This window comes from Natrix helvetica, assembly GCF_964273705.1.
Source record: "Natrix helvetica genome assembly, chromosome: 1".
Taxonomy (NCBI): domain Eukaryota; kingdom Metazoa; phylum Chordata; class Lepidosauria; order Squamata; family Natricidae; genus Natrix; species Natrix helvetica.
Window position 1 is genome coordinate 242,914,248 of NC_138548.1, and position 24,108 is coordinate 242,938,355.

Below are 24,108 nucleotides of genomic sequence, written 5' to 3' on the forward strand. Positions count from 1 at the left end.
AGCTGCTCTGCAAGACGTCAGAAATTCCTGATTAGTGGGCTGACCTCATTGGCCATACCAGCATTGGGGCTGCATACAAAGCAGCGTTGCTGTAGAACAGAGACACTGAGTAAACTCAGATCACTATCTTCCTGCTATGATATCCAGGTACACAAATTTGGGGGAAGTAATGGTAATGTTAGGCCTGGCAATGTTATCTCTATCCCCACCCCATTTTTTTCCTTGTCTTAATTTACTGATCTCTGTGTATCTATCAACAAAATTTTTAGCATGCCTTCATAAGTATGCTAAAAACGAATAATTGGCAAATAAACGTTAAATATTAACCTAGATACACTGAGAGGCCAGTCAACTTCTAAAAATCAAGGCTGTTTTAGAAAGGTTTTTATTCAGCATATCCACTTTAGTTTTGACTGACCCACACAGTACTAATAGATACAGAATGTTTTGGTAATGTCTTTGTCTTCCGTTTGCTAATCTTAAAACCTGTTAATGTACCAAATTGTTTTATTTTTCTGATTAATGTTACAATTCCCTTTAAAGGACCCTCTAAAACCAGTGTCAAATCAAATGCTCTTAGCCTATAGGTTTCTCTTTCAGTCTTTATTCCCACAATTTTTTTCATTTTTGTCTTATATCTTCATTCAATATTTCAAGAACTAAACAAAACAAAAACAAGAGGAGATAATGAACAGACCTCTCTTGTTCCTTTTTGTATCCCATAAGATTTGTTAGCTCTCCATTAACAATTATTTGTGCTTTCCATGTTGTGTAAACCAGTTTTATACATTTAATAAAATTCTCTCCAAACTTCATATCCTCCAAGACATTGAATAGGCCTTTTCTGCATTTAAGAAATCAATGTGAATTGTTTTTCATTATGTTGCTCCAAATATTCCAAAATGTCCGATACATTTCTAATATTGTTATTAAGTGTCTTTTAAATTAAGCACACATTGATCTTCATATACAAATTCTTACAAACTTATTTTCAATCTCTCAGTTAAAATTGTTCAAACAACTTAAAGTCATTAATCAATAAGGGTATTGGTTGATAGTTTCTTGTTAAAGTCAAATCTTTCCCTTTTTGTATTAATTAATGTAGAATTAATGTATTAATTCTATATTATCCTTTCCCCCCCAGCTCTCTGGCAATTTTCCTCCCTATAAAATAGAGTTCATCATATTTTGTAAAGTTTGTAAAACTTTGTCCTTAAAACATTTATGCGATCCTTGTTATCCATCTGTTCCAGGCAACTTTCCTGTTTTAATCTTTTTTATAGTTTTGCAAATTTCCCTTATTGTTATAATGAATGTGTTATAGGTTGATAAATACATTTGCAAGAATAAGAAATATTGTAAGGTATGCTCTGGTGCATTTTGTCAGGAAGACAAGAGATCAGGTTTTGCAGCAGCAACTTAATACAAGGTTGAAGATTGATAACATGGATGTAAGTCATATTATCTTTCAGAAAATAATAACAAGGAAACAAGTTAACCAAATTAATATGAGATTAATTTTAACCAAAATTAATCTCATTATATGAATCATATTATTATGAACCACATTATTTAAAACTCATGTACATGTTTTTCTAATTCCTTGTTCCAAGCTTCATGCAAGTAACATTTTATTTGCTAAATTCTTACAATTAAAGAGTATTGTTTAATTGATACTCTTTCATTGATATACTACTAAAATTCTCAGCCATGATCTTTAACTGGGTAAAAGGAGAAAGATAATGACAGAATTACAGTGCGGGAGGGAGAAAGGGAAAAAGGTGAAGGAGGAAGGAAGAAGAAAGTAGGAAGGAAGGGTGGAAAGGGGGAAAAAGAAGTAAGGGAGAGGGAGGTATAGAGAGAAGGAGGAAGGAAGAGAGAGGAACAGTGAGGAAAGGACAGAGGAAAGAAAGAGTGGAAAGTGGGAGGGAGGGAAGGGAGGGAGAGACAGAGAGAGAGAAGGGTGGGTGGGAGGGAAGAGACTGACAGAATGACAGCAAGGGAAGGAAGCAGGGAAGAAGGGAAGGGAGGGAGAAAGGGAAGGAGGCCAAGAAGGAAGGTGGAGGGAGAGTGCGAGGGCCGGAGGGAGACTGGTTGGTTTCTGATGCTCTCTGCAAGTTTCCCATAAGGAAATTAAATGGGAAGCCCGCAAGAAGTTGGAAGTCACTCCCGTTCTGACTTTTTTTCTCCCTCAACCATGGTCATGTCCCTTAAAAATAGTTAACAAAACAATCTTGCACTGCAACGTGGAGCGTGAATGTAAGTTGTGAATCGGAATTGGTAGGTTTATCTATTGTGGTGAGTCAAAACTAAACAAATTGCTACATGAAAAATCATGTAGCTAAAAACAAACATTTCCTCAGCTAAAGAGGAAGCACTGAAGTTAAACAGAAAAAGAAACATCAGAATTTTTTTTTATTATTATTACTGATGGGAGATAGAAAGCTTGAATGGAGCAAGAGCTTCAAGATTGAAGATGGTTCATTGACTCAGCCACAAAAATATTAAGAAGCAGCAGCTGCTAAGCAAAGAGAACTCCGGAGTCCAAGAGCTCAGCACAAAATGACTGTCCAAGATGGTGAGCAGATGTGGGAGAAGAGGGTAGTGAACAGTCCCTGCAGTCCCTTGGAGCTGGGACTGCTACTATGAAAAGAACAGAGCACCTGAGACCCTTCGCCCCACCCCTGAAGGGCTTAAGATGGCTCAGGTTGAAAGAATAGCAGCTTCGACTCAAAGCTGGAAAATATGAGCAGAGGGTGCATTTGAAGTGGGTGTTGGTGTGCATTCTTGCATGCACAGAGTGCTGAAGCGGCCTATATTGGTGATGGGCCAGGCAGAAAGCGCAGATCTGAGTCTACTTTTTCACTCATTTCTGTCATGAGAGATTTAATGCACTCAGTATACGCAACCTGTATGTTTGGTACTTATAATTGAAATAATTCACATAAACTATACTTTTATTATTTCAGCTGCAGGCCCAGTGATACCTATCTGCCAGTTAATTAACAGATTAGCAGAGCTGGAAGGGACCTTGTAGGTCATCTAATCCAACCCCTTGCCCAAGCAGGAGACCCTGGCCTACACTATTTCTGACAGATGGCAGTCAAGTTTCTTCTTGAAAGCTTCCAGTAATGAAGCTCCCACAACCTCTGAAGGCAAGTTGTTCCATTGGTTGATTGCGCTGTCAGAAAATGTCTCCTTATTTCCAGGTCGAATCTCTCCTTGTTCAGTTTCCATCCATTATTCCTTGTCTGGCCTCCAGGTGCTGTGGAAAATAGCTTGATTCCTTCCTCTCTGTGGCTTCCCCTCAAATATTGGAACACTGCTATTGTCTCTCCTGGTCCTTCTCTTCATTAGACTACTGGTGCCCAGTTCCTGCAACCATTCATTGTAAGCTTTAGCCTCCAGTCCCCTAATCATCCTGGTTGCTCTTTTCTGCAATCTTTCTGGAGTCTCAACATATTTTTATAGTGTGGTGACCAAAACTGGATACAGTACTCTAGGTGTGGTCTTACTAGAGCTTTTATAGAGCTTTGTATTAGTACCTCACTTGATCTTGATTGTATCCCTTTGTTAATGCAACATAGGATTGCACTGGTTTTTTTGGCTGCCTCCACACATTGTTGGCTCATATTTAATTGGTTATCCACTAAGACTCCAAGATCCCTCTCACAGCTACTGCTATTAAGCCTAGTTTCACCCAGTCTATATTTCTAATTATTTTCAGTTTAGTTCTGTGACATTGAATTTCTTGAATCTCTGAATCCTCAGTTCCTAAAGAAGCAAGCAGCGTGCCCCGTACCGACAGCCTTCCTCAAACTAATGCTCTCCAGATTTTCTGACAAAAGCAATTGAAATCTCAAGTTATCAATTAGACAACAGGCTGGGGAGATTGAATGCTTTGCCGACAGAAAAAGATCCCTTTAAAACGAAAGATATTGCAACAAAAGAAGGCGGCGCTCAGCTAGAAAAGCAAAGAGAACATTAAGAGCAATAGATCAGCAAATTCGGAGATCTCCTTCTTCCCTTCCTCCCTTGGCTTGCTTCATAGCGCACGTTGGAAGTTCCTGATAAACGGGCTAACAGGAATGTCGAAAAGCATTTTAAAGGGGAAAAAAATATGCCCTGCCTTGTTAGTGATTGGCCGAAAAGTTCTTTCTTCTTCTTCTTCTTCATGATTTGCCAGATGACTGGTGGGAACCGTCCCGATTGGTCAGCTAACTCTGCTGTAGACGAAAATCCCGCGCGCGCCTGAAAGAAAAAGCCGCCTTTTGGGGATTCCACTTTGGGAGCAGAGCAATCGGTGGGACCAGGTCGGTGCTGCTATGAGTTGCATGATGATGCCGAGGGTGCAGCCAGGATCCCCGCAGAAGGCCCGCGGCCAGATACAGGTACAGGGCAGGACGATCCGCTTTAAGAATTTGAAAAAATCGCATTCTAGCTGAGGATGGAAAGTTTTAAAATTAGGGAGGGGAAAGAGAAGTAGGTCACGCGGAAAGTGGAAAAACTGCTAATTATTCGTTTTCTTTTTTCCTCTTATGGCAGGTCATCTTTGGACCCATGTTCTCTGGAAAAAGGTATGAAGGCATTAAAAATAGTTAGCACTGGTATCTAGATGCTGAGATTATGACTAGATAAGAAGACGGGAGCTTCAAGGGAAATACATTGCTGGGGGAGGGGGGAAGCTGCAGAGGAGCAAGACAATCTGCAGGCCTGGTTATATTCAACTAGGGCCCATGCTTCTCCTTAGCTCAGTAGACTAGGAATTAAAAGTATGGCTGAGATCATTTTAGCCATGAAAGCCAAACTGGGTGACTTTGAGCCAGTCAGTCTCTCTCAGTCCAATCCACCTCACAGGGTTCTTGTTATGGAGAAAATTGAGTTATTGGTAAAAATAATAGAAGCCGGGTATAAATAAATAAAAATAAAGAATAGATTACACATGTATTACAACATGAGCACCACTGTCTTATTCTTTGAAACTTTGGCTAAGAATTTTAGAAGTTTAAGCTTTAATTTCAATAACATGCTGGAGGAGGCTGGGATAAGCAGGGGGCAAAAATTACGGTAACTACAATTTTTTTTCTGTTTCTGATAATACAGTATCTAAATAGGAAATGATACAGGTTTGGTATCTTGAGGGAGCATATTATCCAAGGGCTTAGATGCTCAATTACTTCAAAGTTATGTGGCCAAATTATTAAAATTGAAATTTTGGGTAGTGCAAGAAGCTTTGATCCATGATGGAATAAAAAAGATTTTACTTTTTGATTACTTTAGGTTTTTTCTGAGTAACATTTCTCACAATGGAATCTAATTTTTTTTAGCACTGAACTGATGCGCCGAGTCCGTCGATTTCAAATTGCACAGTATAAATGTCTACTAATCAAGTATGCGAAAGATACACGCTATTGCGTCAATGGAGTCTCCACACATGACAGGTGAAAATATACTATGAGCAAAGTAAATCAATAGTTTATCACTTGAAGAAAACACTTTACAGAGATACATTTTTGGGTTTAGGAAAACAGAATTCATATGTGTCCTGTAATATTGATTGCTTGTGGATTTTGTTTTATCATCTTCAAGAAACAGCAATTTGTGTTATTGCCTCAGAATACAATATATCTGACACACTTTTTTGGCTTTTAATATTGTACAGTGAAGCTTCATATAAGTCTCAACATAACATGAGCTTTTAGAGAACTAGAATTTTTTTTACAGATTATGATAGACAAGCATGAAATTATTAATATATGAAAAGACATTGTTTCACAAAAATAAGGCAAGTTCATTTCCTTATATAGTAAAGTAACTTTCCCAATGATTTGTAACTATTTTACTATACCTATATATAACCACTGCACCACCACAGCTCTTATATATAGGTATAGTATTGCAGGTTACTTCTGCTGATTAGTGGCTGCCAGCAGTTTGGCAGATCAAATCTCACCAGGCTCAAGGTTGACTCAGCTTTCCGTCCTTCTGAGGTGGGTAAAATGAGGGCCTAGATCAGTGATGGTGAACCTTTTTTGGCTCCCGTACCAAAAGCGGGGGGGGGGTGTCGTACGCAGGCATGCCACACCCATAATGCTATGCACGTGACACCCCCCACATGCATGCCCGCGCAACCAGCACCACCCCACCTCCCTGCTTTTGGTGCGGTTTTTTTTCCCCTCCCCAGGCTCCAGACACTTTTTAGGAGCCTGGGGAGGGTGAAAACAGCCCCCAACGCCCTCCGGAGGTCTCAGGAGCTTTCCGAGGGCAAAACAGACCTACGGGGTATCCGGAAATTCAGGAATGGTGACTTCCGGTTTGGCTATAGGGCCAATTTTCAACCTCCGAGGCCGTCAGGAGGCTTCCCTGAAGGCTCCGGAAGGCAAAAACCGGACCTACGGGGTACCCAGAGGTTTGGGAATGGTGACTTCCGGTTTGTCCGTAGGACCTGTTTTCAACCTCAGGAGCCTTCAGGGTCCATTCCTGAACTTCTGGTTTGCCCATAGGGCCGGTTTTTCGCGCTCCAGAGGCTTCAAGGAAGCCCCCAGAGGGCAAAAAACGGCCTCAAAAGAAGGCCAAAGTCAGCTGACAGGGCAACACCTCATGTGCCCTTAAAAATGGCTACGTGTGCCACCTGTTGCATAGGTTCGCCTTCACAGACCTAGATTGTTGGGGGCGATATGCTGACTCTAAACTGCTTAGAGAGGGCTATAAAACACTGAAGCGGTATATAAGTCTAAGTGCTACTGTTACTACATTTACACACACAGCTTAATATTTACAAATAAATAAGAAATGAGTGCTATCACATTGGAGGGAGGAAACAAAATTGCAAGAACAATATAAAAGGTTTTGTTAGTTAGATGCTAGCGTAATCCAGAGCCCTTCTATGTGCAGTTATGTTTTCATCATAAAATCATTCTTGTAAGGAAAATCACCCCAAAATCTTATGATTCAATCTTATGATTGTAACTGAATACACTTCTTTATATAACTTTTGTTCTTTTGAAAGCTAAAATTGGGATCTCCTAATTTATCATATTGGTTGAGCCTTTCAGAACTTCAAATGATTATTTTTTTTCATAAAATGTCATCTATTTTCCATATAAATAAGACAATTGCAAAAAAGGTAAAACATGTTTCTACTTCTTTTATTTGAATCTCTTCATTAAAATGTTTGCTATCAGATGGTCTTTAGGATTCCGAGGGTTGCTGTCTGTCTTAAAGAGGATCTGCAGGTTTTGGTATTTGGGAATAGTTACTCTGAAATAAATTTTAACCTGCTGCAGATACTTATCTTATAAGCAGAAACTTAATGGAGGAGAGATGCAACCTAGAATTAAAGAGAAACTTCCTGACAGTGGAATGGCTTGCCTCCAGAAATTGTGGGGGCTCCCATCGCTGGAGATTTTTAAGAAGAGATTGGACAGCCATTTATCTGAAATAGTGTAAGGTCTCCAGCTTGAGCAGGGGTTGGACTAGAAGACCTCCAAGGTCCCTCCAACGCTCAAACGCTCGATGTTCTTTCTGCACAGAAACACCATGGGGGCCATGTCAGCTTGTTGTCTCAAAGATGTCCAGCAGGAGGCTCTGAATTCCGCTGTGATTGGCATTGACGAAGGCCAGTTTGTAAGTTTATATTACCTAAATGTTTAAATGAACTGCCAAGTATTGATAATTGTTTCCGTGCTTAGTAGAGTTTGAAATGTAATTCTATACACACCTATGTAGGGTAAAACCCATTTTGTTCATTGATATTACCTCTGAGATGTGGGGCAACAGTGACAGTATGATAGATCTTTATATTCTCTTAACTTGATTGCAAACGTGAATGATTAAAATACAATCCTATGCATGCTTAGCCTGTAAACTCAGTAGGACTTGGATAAAATTGTGCTATGGATACCATGTAAATGCTTCTAATGGCATAATCTCAAAACAAATTGAAAATGCAGCCAGACTTGGAAATACAAGTAGAATTTTGATCAATTCATCTGAAAAAGAGTATCATGGGGATAAAGGACACACACACACACACCGTTCAAAAGAATATAATTTTGCTCGCTTTACATAGGAAGTGTGAAAATTTATTCTTTTGAATTATAAAACCTACGAATTAAGCTGAATGATAGAATTGCAACAAATAAAAGGACATGCTTATTTAAAAGACTATATTCTATGTACAATTTCTTTTATTATTGGAGAAAGCATATATTCAAAAGTTAATTACCAAAGAAGTTCAGTGGGAGGCTATGTTGTACTCCGGCTTGTGAGCTTCGTAGAGGCATCTAATGCACCAGTGGACACAGAATGATGAACTAAATAGATCTTATGTTCTTTGGAGGAATATCACTAACTTTATTCACAACAAAACAGCATCTTAGACATTGCTTTACAAAGTCTCTAAGGCAGTGGATCTCAACCTGTGGGTCGCGACCCCTTTGGGGGTCAAACGACCCTTTCACAGGGGTTACCTGAGACCATCGGAAAGCATTTTTGAAAAAAATACGGAAAACATAAAATAATCTTATGGTTGGGGGTCACCACAACATGAGGAACTGTATTAAAGGGTCGCGGCATTAGGAAGGTTGAGACCCACTGCTCTAAAGGCTTGAATGAGGGAATGATGAACTTTTAATTTTCCCAATTAGTTTCCAGATATAGTTGAGTTTTGCGAGACAATGGCCAACGCAGGGAAGACTGTCATTGTGGCAGCCCTTGATGGAACATTTCAGAGGAAGGTAAATCCCTTTAAATTCTTCATTAGAATTTCTGGATAGTTTATGTCCCAGATCTACAAAATATTTCATGATTTGATTTCAGGCTTTTGGGAATATCTTACAACTAGTCCCCTTAGCGGAGAGTGTCGTGAAACTTAACGCTGTTTGTATGGAGTGTTATCGTGAGGCCTCTTACACTAAAAGGTTGGGAACAGAGAAAGAGGTAAGACCCCCACAAAAGCTCTCCCTTTCTTGAAAGCTATTGACTGTGAGAGATATTGCCTGTTGAGCACAGCAAAACCTTTCGTTTTTAAATTTCATCCTACTAGGTGGAAGTAATAGGAGGGGCAGATAAATATCACTCAGTCTGCCGGGTCTGCTATTTCAAGAATCGACAACAGTTGGTATCTGAAAACAAAGAGAACCTACTAGGTGGGAATAAGCCACTGGATATTAGTGCCTCCAGGAAAGTCTTGGCTACCCGTCAGATCATGCAATGGAGTCCATCTAACTGAACAAAGGAAGCAAGAGATCTGATTCCCAGGTGGAATCATTTTCCTGTCCTTCCTTCTAGCTTTGCATTAAGCTGATGTCCTTCCAACAAATCAGAAAGAGTTATTTTTATGAGGAACAACAAGGCTCAAGGACATTATAACATGCTATGAATAAGGATGTTCTATATTGAGAGTTGCACTGGTTTCTTAGTCTCTAGAGGGAAGATTTTGTAATGTCATTAGTGGCGTTTCCTCTTGCACAAAATTTCCCCAAACGGTTTAATTCAGAGTTTTAACGGACGTAATAGCTAAATTTACTAACAGCAAGTTGCACTATGAAACTGGAACATTGTTTTTCTAAATCCATCAAATTGGGGTTTGGGGGAAGCGGAACTCTTACTCTATTCAATAGGTAATTCGTTTAAAATAAAACAGGCTGTTGGGCTGTAAAGACTGAATAAGTTAACTGAACAAAATGTATTTTTATTTGGTGCTGTGTGTATCGGTAAGTAAAGATCGACTTTAAAAAAGAAAGGCCCTTTTCCAGCACCTATAATTAAATGCCTTTATTTTAATCTTCCTGGATAGAGATTTGACATCTTACATTATTGACTTAAATATATTCTACTTTTGCTTGTTTAATTTATTAAATTGGCTACTAATGTGTCAAGTCGTTTTAAGTATTATATTCCTGCTTTATACTTTCTAGCATACTGCCTAGCGTTTTGTGATGAGTATCTGCATTTCCTCTTTTTAAGTAAATGTAATCTTTTTACACTGAAAACATTCCCCATGTCTTGCTTCTGTTTTCTTAGGAGTAGAAGCAGTAACTTCTTTTAGTGGAAACCAATGGGTTGGCTTTAATCAATGATGTATTGAATAAAATAAATCTTAAAAGTTTTATGTGTAGGACTTAGTGGTACCAGTTCATCTTAAGAATATTTAAGTTCAGTGACGAGAACTTTATTACTGGTTTAAAATGTATTCTAGACCTACCCTACCACCTCATTAATGCCTGTTGATAAAACAGGCATTATACTGCCCTAATATGTAAAGCTCTTAAACCATTAATCAGGAAATGGCTATGTGTATGGCATTCATTGAAGGGAAATTACAGCTGAAAATGCTGGGAAGTTTAAAAATAATTACTGCCAATAATCTTATCCTAGTTATTCCTAAACATTATAGATCCATGATGGCGAACCTATGGCATGCGTGCCAGAGGTGGCACACAGAGCCCTCTCTGGGTATGCGCGCAGTCGTCCCAGCTCAGCTCCATTCGCGTTTCACTCAATTCCAACTTCTCGAGTTTTTGTTTGTTTCATGATCTCACGAAGTTGGAATTGATTGAGTAAACTTTTTCACTCACGTGCTTCACAATGGGGGAGACGGAATCCCCCCACTCATGAAGCCCATTACTATGTGGAGCCACAATGCAACTTGGCTTAAAAAAAAGAACAGTTGCTTTTCCTGCAGAGCTGCCTGTGTTGGGATGCCCTGCCTGCCAGCTGAGCATGAGAACGCAGCTCCTGGGTCCGTTGTCATTCTCACCACCCAGCACCAGTTCAGGGGTTCCTTTCCCCCAGAGAGGGGGGGAGAGAAAGGGAGAGGGAAAGGGGAGAGAGGGGGAGGGAAAGAGAAATTATATTACAAAAGTTTTTCTTTTTTATTGTTGCTAAACGTAATATTTCAAAAGCAGGGGAAAAAATGAAAGGGCATAAAAGTGCATTTCCACGTTTTTCTTAGAACAATTAGCTGAACTCTGTTTATCATTCTTTCAGGTAGTAAAACCTCATTATTCAGGTTAAATTGCCGTGTTGTCACTTTCCGATGAATAAGTGGATTTTGGGTTGTAGTTTGGGCACTTGGTCTCTAAATGTTTGCCATCACTGGTATGGATGATCTTCACACAAAAGCTATACAACTTTTTTTTCCCCAGACAAAAAGTAGGCAATAAAGGCTAGCCTAAAAGGGTTCGTGCTTTTTAAAAGCTCCACCACTGTCGTTATGCTAGACAATACACCCTCGCCCAGTTATTAAATCTTTCTGTAATCTAAAGTATTTGTCCTCTGCCCTAAAATTATAGGATACATCAAAATCCACAATATGTTCTAAGGGATGACTATAATTCAACTTCTACTCTAGCAAAAAGATTTAAAACACTTCAAAGCCCCAAGATTGCAATATTTGCCTGAAGTTTCCCAAAACGTGCAATTAGAAAACAATATAGCGTTAACAGCCACAGGCTATGGATACAAAAAAGCCATTCTCTGAAAGACTTGTTAATGGAGATGTATAAATCATTGTGTGCAGAACAGCCATTTTTAGCTGGTTTCTGCCTGAACTAAAATACATCAATTTTGAATGTTTTGGTCTGCCTACAGACTGAAATGGGAGCCTCTTTTGTTCCAGTGGTGGACTGAAGTACAGATGGCTTGAGATAGAGCAAGAGAGATACCACATGCAGAGGCTGGCAGTCACAGCAAGGAGGGAGGGAAGGCATTGTAAAGATTGGGGTTAGGCTCTGGTGTGCTTTTGGGGCAGGGACTGCTGGAAAGATCAGACAAAGTGAGGCAATGGGATATGCTGTGCTTTGGCATTGGTGGTGGTTGAAGGCAGTATGCCTATTATTCTATTCACCAGAAAAATCCTCCTGATTTGAGTTTGATCAAAAGACAGTATTGCAGCTAGTGTTTTTGAGCCCTTCTAGAATGCAAAGTGTTTTGGGTTCAAAGCAGTGTATTTTCCACTTCACACACATTCCTATTTGTTACTGATTCAGGAGAGGTTAGGATAATAAAATTTGCAAGAGTGAGTGTGTCTTTGGTACATTATTGAAAACCTGTAGGTCTCTATAGAATACTTAAAACAGGTCTCACAATTCTTCACAGAGCCAAACCTTTCCCACTTTTAAACCAAAGGAAAGGTACGATAAGGTAAATTCAGTTGAATCACTAATGCAATACGTCTCGAGCTTTATCTAGAAATGCTTTTAATCGGTTTTGGTTATCAGCAACTGAAATGATAGAAAGCACTGCCAGTCTGGAAGGGTATTTCCCAGTCTGGAAGGGTAGCACCACTGAGCCATAGGAACACCAGACCCATTGGAGGTCTGGAATGATCAAAATGAACAAGCACACCAAGGCACAGATGTAACAGCATTGGGCAGTTAGCAGTGGCAAGGATCCCATTGGGCCATATCCAGTAGAAGTACAAGCTTCCTCTGCTGCAAAATGCCTCTAGCTTAATTTCCAGCAAGCAGCTTAGTTGGCTGCAGCAGTAATAAGACCAAGTAGTCAATACCGTTTCAGCCATTAATATGCCTTGCAAGTCACACAGCAAGCTTCCTGTGCCCACAAAAGAAACAGCATTTTTTTTTTGCAAGAAGCAAGTTTTGAAAACAGTTGAAAACAACAGAATATCCCAGAACCCAATACACACACAGGCACAACCCGCAATCTTGGATGTGGCACCCTCACAATTTCACAGTAGACATAGTCCCCACCACAAGAAATGAATACAAAGCACTCTAGGATACTATCCCCGCCAGCTGCTTTGAACAGTGTTAATAGCAATCAATACACAGGTGGAGGCTGGTAGCCCTCAGAGTTCTCTGCAGTCTGAGTGAAGGGTGGCTGCTGGTAGCTCTCATGACTGGCATTGGGGTAACTGGAGTAGGGGGGTGTCGGACCTGGTGCTGGGTCGATGTAACTTTGGTCAAAATCTTGGACACCCATACGGTAACGCTGAAGGGCGAAGGCAATCAGGAGTCCCTAAGGAGAGGAAGAGTTATTTGCAATAGTAGGAATCTGCCCACAAAGACTTACTTGCCAAGTACAAATACTGTATTTTTCAGACTATAAGACATACCTTTTTGTGTCCCACAAATGTCTGCATTTTATAGACAAATATTGCCAAAGCCCCGCCCACCCACCGGCCATTTTTTGGGCTCCACGCACCGTTTTAGGGCCTTTTCTGGCCCGTTTTGTAGGCTTTTTTTGGCCCGTTATGAGGCGCTTTTTGGGGGGGCAAAAAAAGCCGCCAAAAGAGGCCGAAATGCCTCAAAAAAGGGCCAAATAAGCCTCGAAAATGGATACAAAAAAGGCTGGAAAGGGGCCAAAAAAGGACTGAAAATGTAGCACATGGAAATCAAGAACCAGGTTTTTTTGTGTTAAATTTAGGTGCATCTTATAGTCAGGTGCGTTTTATAATCTGAAAAATATGGTGTCCTCTGCAACACTCAGCACAGTGTTCAGCAAACATGCCATCACCTTAATTAATTTAATCACACTGCAGCTTAAGGAGTTGAACTGAAAAAGTTGCATTTCATGAGTCAGTTCTATTGTAAAAGGCACCTGGATACATTTCCCTGGGATTCCTTTATTCAAAGAATTTACCACCTTTCTATAAAAGAGAGTAACTCCCATGTCCCTCAGGCAGTTAGAAGGCTGTGTTAATGACAATGAGATCTGAATCGTTCTCTGGTTTTGTGCTGAGGTCCCTTTAATGAAATAGCAAAAATCACCAGTTTCATATCCTGTTTGCCAACCAGGCAAACGAAGCCTTAAAGCTGCTTGATCTCCCTAGGCCGACAATGTTCATTCACCCTTGGGCTTTTTGAGACAGAGGAAGAAACTCTTTACTCACCCAGGAAAAAATGGAGAAGAAACTGAAGGCAATCGATGCACGGGCAGAATCAGCCCCAATTAGTACATCTTCAGCTTGCGTTGATGACCACTGGTTTGTCAGCACACAGAATCCAATAAACCACAAAAAGGTCCAAACAGCTAGACAAGAGAACACATCCTTATAGATTACATGATAGCAGGAAAGTAACATTTTGACTATAGTTATGACAAGTTACAGCACGGTACGTTAATCCTATTCAGATATTCTTGAAGAGCCGTGGTGGTGCAGTGGTTAGAGTTACAGGCTACTTCTGCTGACTGCCGATTGCCAGCAGTTCGGCAGTTTGAATCTCACCGGTTCAATGTTGACTCAGCCTTCCGTCCTTCCGAGGTGGGTAAAATGAGGACCCAGATTGTTGGGGGCAAAAGGCTGACTCTGTAAACTGCTTAGAGAGGGCTGGAAAGCACTGTGAAGTGGTGTATAAGTCTAAGTCCTATTTCTATTCCAAGTCAGCATTGGCCACTTTAGACAAATGGTCTAAAGCAGCGGCCCCCAACCTTTTGAGCGGCAGAGACCAGTTTTGGAAAGGGTGGAGCTTTTTCATGGATCAGGGGATGTAAAATCATACACTGCCTGGATCCCATGTGTGCAGATGGGGCTTCGCTCACTTGCATGGCCCAGTTCCGGGCAAGCTGTGGACCAGTGATGGTCTGTGAACTGAGGACCTCTGGTCTAGAGCATGGGCAGGCTTCATTCTAACTTCATAATAGGCATTAGGCAATATGATAGCCTTCAAACGCTTTGAACAATATCCCAGTGTTCTTGATCATTGGCAATGATGGCAGAGACTGAGGGAAATTGTAGTCCAAGAAGTTATAAAGGACTGCTTGTTCAATAACTGAAGTTACTATGAAAAAGGAAATTTCTGGCCACTCCTTCATGTAACAAACGCTGTAGCATCCACATAATCACTATTCAGGTGCTTGGCAACCCACATTTATGATAGTTACAGTGCTCTGCAGTCAAATCACATGATTGCCATTTGCAATCCTCACAGCTAACGTCCGACAAGGCAAGACAAGGCAAGCAAAATCAACGGGAAGCCAGCAGGAAGTTGCAAATTACAGTCAAGTGACATTGCATTTAATTGGGTTATGTGCTTCAGAATTGCAATCACATGGCTTTGCTTAGTGATAGAATTGCAGGCCCCAGTTGCAGTCAGTAAGTGAAGACTACCAGCAGTGACTTTTTATTCAGAGCATAAGACTCAAGCTTAAGCCAGAGAACAGGCTCCAAGTCTATGGTCTCTTATCCTTCAGCAATTATCCACATGAAGAAGCACCCAGAATGAGGTCCGCTCCCTTAAAGCCACTTTGCCCTTGCACAAAGCAGACCTTAGAGGGCATCATTCCAAAACCTAAACAATGACATGCACACACAGGGGAATAGGAGCCAAAAGGGGAAATGCTGTCCCAAGTCTGGAAGAGAAAAAAAAGCACAAGGACAGGACTCAGCTGTTCTCCCCAGGGTCCTTCTTTGAGTTCACATCTCCCAGAAACATACCTGAGAAGGCTAGGTCGGCCATAACGAGGTACTTGCGATCAGTGGCACTGCTAATCTGGGGGAAGTAGATATCGACCATAAAGAAAAATACACAAGCCAGGAAGGCAACCACACCAATGCCGATACCATAACGACAGGCATCCTCACTGTGATTAAAGATGCAGAAAAGTCCAGAGTCTTTCCCGGTACTCGTGTAACCTTCCCCAATGATGCATGAGAAAACGATGAGTGCAAATACCTGCAAAATAATAAAAGAGAAGGGGGAAAGGTCAATGCTAACACTTCCCAGGGAAATCCAATAATAACCATTTACCGAATTACAGATTCCGCCAAGTTTTGAACTCAAATACTCATGCCTACTGCTATTCTAGGACAGGGGGCAGCAACCCATGGCTCTGGAGCTGCATGTGGCTCTTTCATTCCTCTGCTGCGGCTCCATCACTCAAAATATGCGTCACAACCGCCAATGCGCAACACCTGCCGGCATGCAATTCATTGAGCTTTTTGACCCCCGGGAAGGCCAACCATGGATAAATCCAAGAAAAGAAAAGTTTCAGAAGAAAACAGAACATTTAATGGTACCTTAGAGAGGACTCAAATAGACATTGAGAAATTTATTTGAAAGTAACCTTCAACCCAGCATCTTTTTTCGAAGTTCAAAATGTTTTTGTTGCATGCAGAAATAAAAATTGGTTTTCTCTGTAGCAATTCATTGATTTTTTAAAAAATACATAGCATAGAGGTAAAAAAAACAATATGTGCAGTGTTATCTTCATTGTAGATGTCAAAAGCCAACTGAGATGGCTCCCGGTGTTTTCTTTTCTGGGGGAAATGGGTCCAGATGGCTCTTTGAGTGTTTAAGGTTGTCGTGCCCTGTTCTAGGGCAAGAAGCCAACTTGCAATATATGCACACTTTATTGGTATGCCGACCAATCCCCATAGACTTTAGGTCGGTTAAGATCATAAAATAAAGCTTTGATAAAGAGGAGTAGTAAAAAACAAAACAAATATCATGGCCCAACAATAAAACTCTGTAATCATATAGCTCTGGTGTTCAGGCAATAGCCCTTACTCAAGAGGAATCCACTAGTCACAGAAATGTTCTCACTTTCCCCGCCACAAACACAAGAAACTCTACCTTAAAAGGTTTCCCGGTTCCTGTTAATTGGAATGGAATTGAAACAGGCTCGCCAAACTACAAACTGAATGCTCATCACAGGTAATCAAGCACACCGTCAAAAACAAATCAGCACAGCAGCCTGTTTGCGTGCCTGCGGGACTTGCTTTGCCTATATATACTACAATGTTTGAAGACAAGGACAGAAACTTCTAAAAGCTTTTTTTATTTTTAAAGCCGCAGAATAAATGACTCCAAGTCTTTAACGAATACAAATTTCCTAGGATTTCAAGCTAAACCCCCACCACCACCACCACCACTTTAAAAGAAAGTAAAGAGCGCAGGGGAGTCAACAAGACGGCTGCCATCTACTTCCGTGTTTTGGCTAAGAAAACCAGAGGGACGGGTCGAGCTCGACTTGAATGGGTCTTTTTATCTGTCTCCGGTGCCCAGGCTTTATTGCCCGAAAAGTCAGAGGTCTTCAAACTTGGCAACTTGAAGACTTGTGGACTTCAACTCCCAGAATTCTCCAGCCAGCAGGCTTAAAGTTGCCAAGTTGAAAGACCCCTGGCTTAGAAGTAGCCCGAACGGAGCTGTGCAGAGTCACGTAGTTTCCCTCGGAGAGGGATTGTTGTTTTCGCTTCTCCAAAAATCCCGGCGGCGCTGAGCCGCTTGGGAAACCTAACGGCCTTGCCCTTCGCGTTGCAAAAACTTAAGAGGCGGGTGTTTTTGACCCTCGCCGGGCAGGGACCCCTTGAGGAGGAGGTGACGGGAGGGTAGGGGCTTTGCTTCGGATTAGCCTGATTAAAAACCTCTCCGTTTGTACGCAGCGGTGTTTGTGCGGCAGCCTAGTCATAGGGAGGTCAGCTGATGGATCACGGGCAGCGCGAGGGGCTGGCTGGCTTCCTTACAATGTAACGAGGATAGGACCAGCAAACGAGCACGGTCATGGCTCCGCTCTCCCTTGCTTTGATAGCCTTGCAAAGAACGTGGCAGTGCATTGCGCACCGGCTGCTACTGTAGATTAAGGCAGAGGTCTTCAAACTTGGCAACTTGAAGACTTGTGGACTTCAACTCCCAGAATTCTCCAGCCAGCAGAGCTGCCTGGAGAATTCTGGGAGTTGAAGTCCACAAGTCTTAAAAAGTTACCAAGTTTGGGGACCCCTGTTCTAGGTAGTGGTCCCAGCCCAGGTACGCAGTGACTAAGCAGACCCTCCTCTAGTGGTTCCAACTTCATGCTGACGGAACGCCTAACCCACCGGCACTCTGGTCACGTCACCCCCCACCCCCTCGTCCACACCCTGAGGTGAGAGCGGCCGTTCCACGCGCGCCCGCGAGAGGGACGGAAAAGAGAAGAAGCGGATCGGTCGCCGGCAAGCTGGAGCCCGCCGCTGGTGATTTCCAAGCTTCTCCGGGGCCCCGGGACCAACCTCAGCCACTCACACTCACCGCGCTGAACAAGCGTGCAATGACCTGTGGCTGCTGCAAAAATTGCCACAAGTCGAACGTGCCTCCCGCTTTAGCGGCTCCGTAGGCGCCCCCGCCGCTCTCCATAACTCTCTGACGCTGCTTTCCGCGGACTGTCTCAGCCCGGAAACTCCCTACGGCCGCCTCGCCCAAACTTGTGTTTGAGCGTTCATGAGGCCCGCCCCTTTGGGAGGAGACCCTGCCCGGGACCGCGGAAGCGAAGGACCGCGTGCCGGTTAAGAAAGGGCGGAATCGAGGCTTCTGCAACCTGCTCGTCTCAAAGCGGTTCGCTTTCTCCTTCTCCCTTTACTAAGGAAAGGAGCGCGTTAGGCGCGTCGTTACAATAAGCTTTAAAAGGTAAAGGTTCCCCTCCGCACATATGTGCTAGTCCAGGGGTCCCCAAACTTGGCAACTTTAAGACTTGTGGACTTAACTCTCAGAATTCACATGTCTTAAAAGTTGCCAAGTTTGAAAACCTTGCCTCATGATTTCTGTCCATCCTGTGTTTGATCTGGAAGGGTTGACATGCTTCAAAGCCCCTCAATTCAACAGTGTCATCTTCTGAAGCTGGGAAATTTTATCTGAGTGGCATCTTCCCTCTGGAATTAGGTCCACCCTAGATCCCTGTATCTCCCACTCTGAAGATATTTTGGAACGCATTGAAAAACCTATAAAACAGATAGTAAGGTGGGTGGGATTCCCCTGCTTGCCACATTTTATGTTGACTTTGTTGTTTATGCCTTCACATAATTATTTTGTAGTTAACTTTTGGGTACTCCGGTCATTTTTTGTATATTGTTTTTATGTCCCAAAGGTGCTTTTTTCAGGAGGCAACTGTACTTTCCTTGTTTTTTCTTTGAAGATGTTTCGCTTCTCATCCAAGAAGCTTCTTCAGCTCTGACAGGGCCCACTATCCTGACAGAGCTGAAGAAGCTTCTTGGATGAGAAGCGAAAAACAAGAAAAGTACAGTTGCCTTATGAAAAAAGCAACCTGACCTGAATGACTGAGAATCTCTACAGAATACTGCTTTTATATTATTCTGTTGTGAGCTGCTTGGAAGCAGTTGGAGATGAGTAGCACCATCATATTGAATAAATTAAATATGTTCTATAAACTGCTTGTTACATTGAAGGAATAGCAACCAGGATACAGGTTGGGAATAGTTCCTCTTTCGCTGAGGAGTGTACTGTATTCACGGTTGGGGAATTTTCAGCAAAACCTATTGGCCTGAATGACATAATTCAGATCAAGGCCTTAGGACATCAGCTCCCTTTATGACAAAGGAAGCAAATCAATTCTTACTGAAGAAATTTCCTTTAATATTAAATGCAACAAAGGGAAAATACTGAGCATGTAGCAAGTAGTTAAATCCTGAGCAATTGTAACACCTTCAATCCCACAAGATACATTTATCTTGATTTCTAGTGTTACCTAATCTGAAATACACCTATTTTTCCAAACTCCACAGAAGTTATTTTGATTCATTTGAACTAAATTATATAATTTAGGGCCTTCCCTCACTTGCATCCAACCCTCACAAACATGCCCTGGCACATTTTTTCTTCCTCATTCCTATGATGTGGCCTTCATCATGGCTCCTTTTCATGAGTCACTGTTAGCTGTACTAGTATTGAAACAATGCTACCAATTGTTTTCCTTACCAATGATACTGCTGAAGGCACATACACCTTAAGGTATGTAAAAGCTGTGATGCTTTGGTTCTCATCACCTTAGAGCAGTGATAGATAACCTTTTTGTCCCCGGGGACTGAAAGTGTGCATGCGTGCATGCGCAGCAGCATGCGTGCGTGTGCCCACACCCATAATGCAATGTGCATGCGACACCCCACTTGCGTTCCCCGCTCCCCCAGGCAAGTGACACCTTCCTCGTACCCCCCACTCTTCCGCGCATGCATACGCACCCCCGCTCCCCATGCATGTACATGCTCCCCCACCAGCCAGTTTTCGGCCTAGCAGACCTCCCTGAAGCCGCCTGGGACCAAAAATGGGCTGCAGGGGGCGTGCTGCTCCCCCCACCCCCCTCGTTTATGCTCATGCATCTCCCACATGCACGGCAGAGACCCAAAGATCAGCTGGCTGATGAGAGGCACGCGTGCATGTGCTGTGGTGCTGAGCTGGGGTGACAGCTCGCATGCCCGTAGAAAGAGCTTCGTGTGCCACCTTTGGAACGCGTGCCATAGGATCGCCAGCACGCCCTTAGAGGGTACTCAGGGGACTGCAGTGACTTGAAACAGAGGTTTCAGAGGCAAAATAAGGATCAGCAATGAAGACCTCAAATTTAGGTGGTGTTTTCTATTCCCACCAACTCAATAGCAGGAGAAAGTCCTGAGTCTTGTTGGAATCAGTTTAGAGTTCAATCTATTGCAACTGATTCAGTGTTTTAGATCCATTCCAGTGGTGGGTTACAGGCGATACGCCCCGGTACGGGCGTACCGGAGCCAGCCCAGAGCACCAGATACCGTTCCGGCACAGTGCTCCGGAGGTCCCACTCGCCTGCCTGAGCTTCTGTGCACATGCACAGCACATACAGCACCTGCACGTTGCTCCGTTGAGTAGCTGGAGCGTCGTGGAGGCTTGTGGAGGCGCTAAGATGCATGCATGCCCACTGGGCTCATTCCAACCGTACCAGTTGGAACGGGATCCAGAACCCACCACTGATCCATTTTAATTATGCAAGACTCTAGGAATCTAATACATGTGATTCGTTAAATAAAACACCTATTGTGACTTTGTGTTATGTGAGTCATAAACATGATGCAGTGGATCAAAGAGTTGGTCTGTGCTCTAGTCAATAAAGTTCTTCCAGCTTCATGTTTAGATCAGAATAATCTTCTACCTTCCCTAGTTCAGATATATTATTTTGTGGGTTCTGCTCTCAGAAAAAAAAAAATACATTTTCTTGCTTGATCATTGCGCTCTTACCAGCTTCTTTCCTTTTTTCTCGGGGATCTTTTACACCAAGTTTAGGGGAATTCCACCGGAACGCTACTTTTACTAAATATCACTTTTCCTAGGCACACAAATAACAAGAAAAAAATGAACCATTAAACCATTATATTAAATACATGTCAAAACAAAACGTCTTCCTATCATAGGTATCATCAATTCCACAGTGAATATTAATGCATCTCATCCAACATCCTTCTACAAAATTACAGGATTGCTCATTGTAAGTGTTGCCTCTTGAGTCTGTAATGCTTTGTCTGTTCGCCTGTGTCTGAGAAATGTAAACCGCAAAGACAATGCTGCGAGACGTGAAAGAGAAACTGTCACGCTGACACCAGTAGTTCCTCTATTCTTACTTTCTACTTCCCCCACTGAATAGATAGTGAAATGAAAGAGTTTAAGGCATAAAAAAATAGTAAAGTTCATTTATTTTATTTATTAATAAAAATAAATTTTATTTATATTTTAAAATTAATTTTATGGACTTGTGGTATTATGGATTAGTTTGATAGACCTTAATAGAAATGATTTGTTTATATTATTATGGAAAAACAGTTTAATGTCAAACAACGGGAATATAAAATTGTATGGGATGTGAAGACAGTAGACCAGTGGTTCTCAACCTGTGGGTCGGGAATCCTTTGGGGGTCAAGTGACCCTTTCACGGGGGTCGCCTAAGACCATCGGAAAACACATATTTTCGATGGTCTTAGGAACTGAGACACCAATTTTATGATTGGGGGTCACCACAACATGTGGAACTGTATTAAAGGGTCGCGGCATTGGGAAGGTTGAGAACCACTGCAGTAGATAGACACCTCTTTAATAATTCTGGAATTGTGTTCACATGATGAAAAAGAATTATGGGAGATTGTCTCCTCTCCCCCCCACAAAAAACACAACCAAGTATTTCTTCACACACTGTGCAGTTAGACAATGAAATCTACTAACGTAAAATGCAGCAGAAGCCATCAGCAAACGGCTTTAAAAGGGCTAGCAACATCATATCAGGTTATGTCTTATCTATATTTGTTAGTAACAATGGTTAAACATTCAACATCCAGTTGCTGGGGAAGCAAAGTGGGAGGGCCTTCTCGCAGATATAGAGTTCTCACTTTAGAAACACAATGCAGGATGAGACAAAGACTGTTATTCTTATGATTTATGTTCTTATGATCTATGTTATTGCTTCTAATCTCGACAGGATGGCCAGATAAGGATATTTTCCTAACGGATCCAAAGGAGTAATGTGCATATCTGTAAATAAAAGGCACATTTGCCTAATTTATATTCTGATAGGCCAACAATCAAGGAAACCTGAATTCTACATTTAGTTAGAATTGCTTATGATATTTTGCCTTAACTATGAGAAACACTGATAACAAAGACATAGACCAATATAGTCAGGAAGCTATATCATCCCAAAGTCCTTTGAGAAAAGCTACCAACACTTAACAAAATTTGTAAAAGTAGTCCTTTCATTTTAGATATCAGAAACAATGAAAATGAGTAAGTGAGATGAGGAAATAATGCACAGGGTAAGAGTGGTAACTGAATGTCTGCCTCCCCTAAAATGGCATGTCCCATTTTTATAGACTTGGTGCCTGCCAATCCTCCCAGATCTTACAGGTTTGGCAGAAATAATTGGAGTATCAGCGTACTTGGTAGACGGGACCGGAAAATCAACTCTACAGGAGAACGAGAACCTTATTGAGATAGCCTACAATAACAGAATCTTGAAAGTCTGATTGTGCTTTTACTCTTCTCTTATATCCCAGTAAATCCAGGAAGCATTTGTCTGAGCTTCTTCTGAACATTATTCTGCTTCCCAGGACATAAAATAATGTCTTGTCCCTCTTTACCTAGATAAAATGCAAAACGATCACTTCTTGTGAAATGAATGCATCCTGTTTCACACAATATAACAACATATGAAAGTGAATGTATATTACATTTCTGATTTACTACAGTTTCAGTGCGTTAGCTTTTCTTACTAAAGTCAGACTCCAATATTTCCCAAATCCCAATATTCATGGTTTAGTAAGAATCACCAGATCCAGAAATTAGGAATTTTTGGTTCCCAGGGATGGGAGGGACCAAAACTTAGGGAGGAAACACACTTTTGGTCCAAATTTGGAAACAGCCACTTACAGCCTCACTCTGACCCTTATCCTAATTAAATATAAAGGTTGGGCCTACCAGGGAACTCTTAGAGAATGAAGTAGAAAGCAGAAGCCCTTAATAGCAAGAGGATACAGTACAAGAAAAATGTTCAATGCTCTGCTAGGACTATCTGCCTAGAGAAAGACGGTCGTCTATATTTTGTTCAACGGAGCCTATAGTGAAACTGTTTATTCAAAAGCTTTAGGTATACAATGGCTACGTACTTTTAAAAACTTATATGATCATAACATCTTCACAAAAATACCAGAACAATAAGCATAACCTCTTGTCATCCTGGAAAGCATCCTCCAAGAAACCAGAATTATTCTTTATTATTCTTATAAATCCTAATTCTCCTTTTGTTGGCCCAATGACTAATTAAGAGCATCTGATTTTGCAAAACATGCTTACAAGGAATGACAAAACATCCATGTGAAGATTAGAATGTATCATTAGTACAAGGAACACATTCCCTTAGGTCTGCTTCAAATTAATATTTGAGACAGAGTTGTATAATTTTATGGACAGATTAGAAAACCAAGGACAATTCCCTGTTTTATCTTAAGCCACATCTTCACAAATCCCTTTTCAGCATTCCAGATGCATTCCTCTTATCTAATCTCTGTCAAAACCAGAATTTCCAACATTTTTGAGCTGGTTAGTTTATATGTAATTTTGAGAATATCTTATCAAAAAGAATTTCTAGAGGGAAAGATTCAGAAAATGATTGTTACAGTGGGACTGGCCAATCACAGAACACCAATTTATTAAAAGACAACTTGATAAAGTTGGTCTCTGCCGTGCCTTTTTAGCCTCTATGATGCAGTTATCTCTAAACCATATTTCCTACTGACTCAATTCCCCAGTGAAGATACATACGAAGAGAGCCAGTTTGGTATAGTAGTTAAGATGCTGCCCTAGAAACCAAGAGGCTATGAGTTGTAGTCTAGCGGCTAGCCTTAGGCATGAGAGTCACTTAAGTGACCTTGGG

At 41.6% G+C, this 24,108-nt stretch overlaps 2 protein-coding genes across 2 annotated transcripts; one reads left to right on the forward strand and one right to left on the reverse strand.

Annotated features, from left to right (window-relative positions):
- Nucleotides 1-4,207: 4,207 nt before the first annotated feature.
- TK1 (thymidine kinase 1) lies at nt 4,208-10,123 on the forward strand. Its single transcript, XM_081936832.1, has 7 exons — nt 4,208-4,391; nt 4,546-4,577; nt 5,328-5,441; nt 7,533-7,626; nt 8,649-8,738; nt 8,821-8,940; nt 9,047-10,123. Exons 1-7 carry the CDS (start codon nt 4,326-4,328, stop codon nt 9,230-9,232), a joined length of 702 nt encoding a protein of 233 aa, XP_081792958.1. The 5' UTR covers nt 4,208-4,325; the 3' UTR covers nt 9,233-10,123.
- A 730-nt stretch (nt 10,124-10,853) lies between these two features.
- Nucleotides 10,854-18,203, reverse strand: SYNGR2 (synaptogyrin 2). Its single transcript, XM_081936835.1, has 4 exons — nt 17,970-18,203; nt 15,404-15,641; nt 13,859-13,998; nt 10,854-12,984 (listed from the first exon to the last, which is right to left on the reverse strand). Exons 1-4 carry the CDS (start codon nt 18,072-18,074, stop codon nt 12,787-12,789), a joined length of 681 nt encoding a protein of 226 aa, XP_081792961.1. The 5' UTR covers nt 18,075-18,203; the 3' UTR covers nt 10,854-12,786.
- Nucleotides 18,204-24,108: the final 5,905 nt, after the last annotated feature.

Coding starts and splice junctions, on each gene's coding strand:
- TK1 (XM_081936832.1), top strand. CDS start 4,326: ATGAGTTGCATGATGATGCCGAGGGTGCAGCCAGGATCCCCGCAGAAG. Junction 4,392..4,545: donor AGGCCCGCGGCCAGATACAG/GTACAGGGCAGG, acceptor CTCTTATGGCAG/GTCATCTTTGGACCCATGTT. Junction 8,941..9,046: donor GGTTGGGAACAGAGAAAGAG/GTAAGACCCCCA, acceptor TCATCCTACTAG/GTGGAAGTAATAGGAGGGGC.
- SYNGR2 (XM_081936835.1), bottom strand. CDS start 18,074: ATGGAGAGCGGCGGGGGCGCCTACGGAGCCGCTAAAGCGGGAGGCACG. Junction 15,642..17,969: donor TTGCACGCTTGTTCAGCGCG/GTGAGTGTGAGT, acceptor ATTATTTTGCAG/GTATTTGCACTCATCGTTTT. Junction 12,985..13,858: donor TCTTCTCCATTTTTTCCTGG/GTGAGTAAAGAG, acceptor TCCTCTCCTTAG/GGACTCCTGATTGCCTTCGC.